The sequence below is a fragment of the Emiliania huxleyi genome (genome assembly GCF_000372725.1).
Source record: "Emiliania huxleyi CCMP1516 unplaced genomic scaffold EMIHUscaffold_3012, whole genome shotgun sequence".
Lineage (NCBI taxonomy): Eukaryota > Haptophyta > Isochrysidales > Noelaerhabdaceae > Emiliania > Emiliania huxleyi.
Genome location: NW_005199759.1, coordinates 1 through 1,544, shown reverse-complemented (window position 1 = coordinate 1,544; position 1,544 = coordinate 1). Strand labels below are relative to the sequence as shown.

The 1,544-nt window shown below is 65.8% G+C and overlaps 1 protein-coding gene across 1 annotated transcript; it reads left to right on the top strand.

Annotated features, from left to right (window-relative positions):
• Window positions 1-881: 881 nt before the first annotated feature.
• Window positions 882-1,527, top strand: EMIHUDRAFT_255048 (hypothetical protein; the record flags this gene model as incomplete). Its single annotated transcript, XM_005774986.1, has 2 exons — window positions 882-1,315; window positions 1,518-1,527. 2 exons carry the CDS (start codon window positions 882-884, stop codon window positions 1,525-1,527), a joined length of 444 nt encoding a protein of 147 aa, XP_005775043.1.
• Window positions 1,528-1,544: the final 17 nt, after the last annotated feature.

Below are 1,544 nucleotides of genomic sequence, written 5' to 3'. Positions count from 1 at the left end.
AGGGTGCGGCATGTCGGTGCCGAGGGCGGTGCAGCGACGAGGCGGTGCTGACGGCGATGAGGCTGGGTGTGCGCACCAGATCCTCTTCGTCCCCGTCCGCATGCCGGATGCGCCAAAGCGCGGGCTCGTCATCCGCGCCCGCCGGCAGATAGAGGCGCACAACGCCGTGGACGTAGCCGTGGCCCTTGAGGCGCCGCAGAACCCTAGCCCCAACGCGAGGCCCGTCGCTGAGCCAGTCCGACTCGACCGGAGAATGGCCGGCAGCCTCGGGCACAGCAGGCGTAAGCTCGGACAGGTTGATGCGGACGCTGCCGCCGCTGTGTGCCTGGGCAGCTGCAGGCGCTGCCGCACTGATTACGGCTCTGCTGCTGTTTCGGCTGCTCGGCCACGCCCAGCGGCAGACGTGTCCACGCTTTTTCGCGCCACAATAGGGGCAGAGCGACCTGTCTGGGTGCAGCCCGCTAGACTCGGCCTGGTAGCGAAAGGAAAACTTGGAGATGGGGAACATGGCATGCAGGTGCCAGGCAGATTTTGGCCGCCCTGCTGCGGCTCGCTTGCAAAGATTGAAACGCACAGGCGTGAGTTGTGCACAAAAAACCCTGCCGTTTCAGCAGTCCTCCTCCGGGAATGTACGTAAGAGCCACATACAGTGAAAATTCCTGCGAGTACTATCCGATATAACGTGTATATGAGAGAGTGCGTTGTGTTCTTGTGTTCGTGGTTTCTCTTTTTGGTGTACCTGTGCTAGTGCCAGTGCGCGCCAGTCCCGTGCCCAGTGTCGCGAGGAAGGTGCCCGCACTTGGAGCACTTGGAGTGCAGTCATTAGCCTCCCAGGGCGGGCCGAAAAATTGTCTTTTTTTGCGAGTGCTATCGCTTTCGCAATGCCTGTAGCCCGCGCTCGCCTCCTAGCGCTCTCGCCTCCCGCCGAGCTGCGGCCGGCGCACACGCTACTCAACGGCCAGTGCTTTGGCTGGCGGCCGCACGAGCACCGCGTCGACGAGTATGTCGGGGTTCTCGGCCGGCGCGTCGTCTCGATCCGGCAGACCACGAGCGGCACCGAGTTTGCGGCGATGCACGGGCGGCCCGAGGGGCTCGAGGAGGAGCTGATCGACTACTTCCAGCTTCGAACGCCCCTCTCCTCGCTCTACGCGCAGTGGGCCAGCGCCGGCTGCCGGCGGATGGAGGCGATCTCCCGCTCGCTGCCCGGGCTGCGGATCCTGCGGCAGGAGCCGTGCGAGTGCCTCTTCTCCTTCATCTGCTCGAGCAACAACAACGTGCCTCGCATCACGCTCATCCTCGACCGGATGCGCGAGCGGTACGGCGAGCGGCTCTGCGCCAAGGCGGCGCTCGACAGCGAGGCGATGGCGGAGGCGGAGGCGGAGGCAGAGGCAGAGGCGGCAGAGCCGGCAGAGCTCGCCACCGGCGCACCCGCGCGCAACAAGCTGATGCCGCGGATGGACATCTCCGCCCACTGGCACGCCTTCCCGCCCGTCGAGGTGCTCGCGGCGGCACCCGAGTCCGAGCTGAGAGAGCTCGGCCTCGGC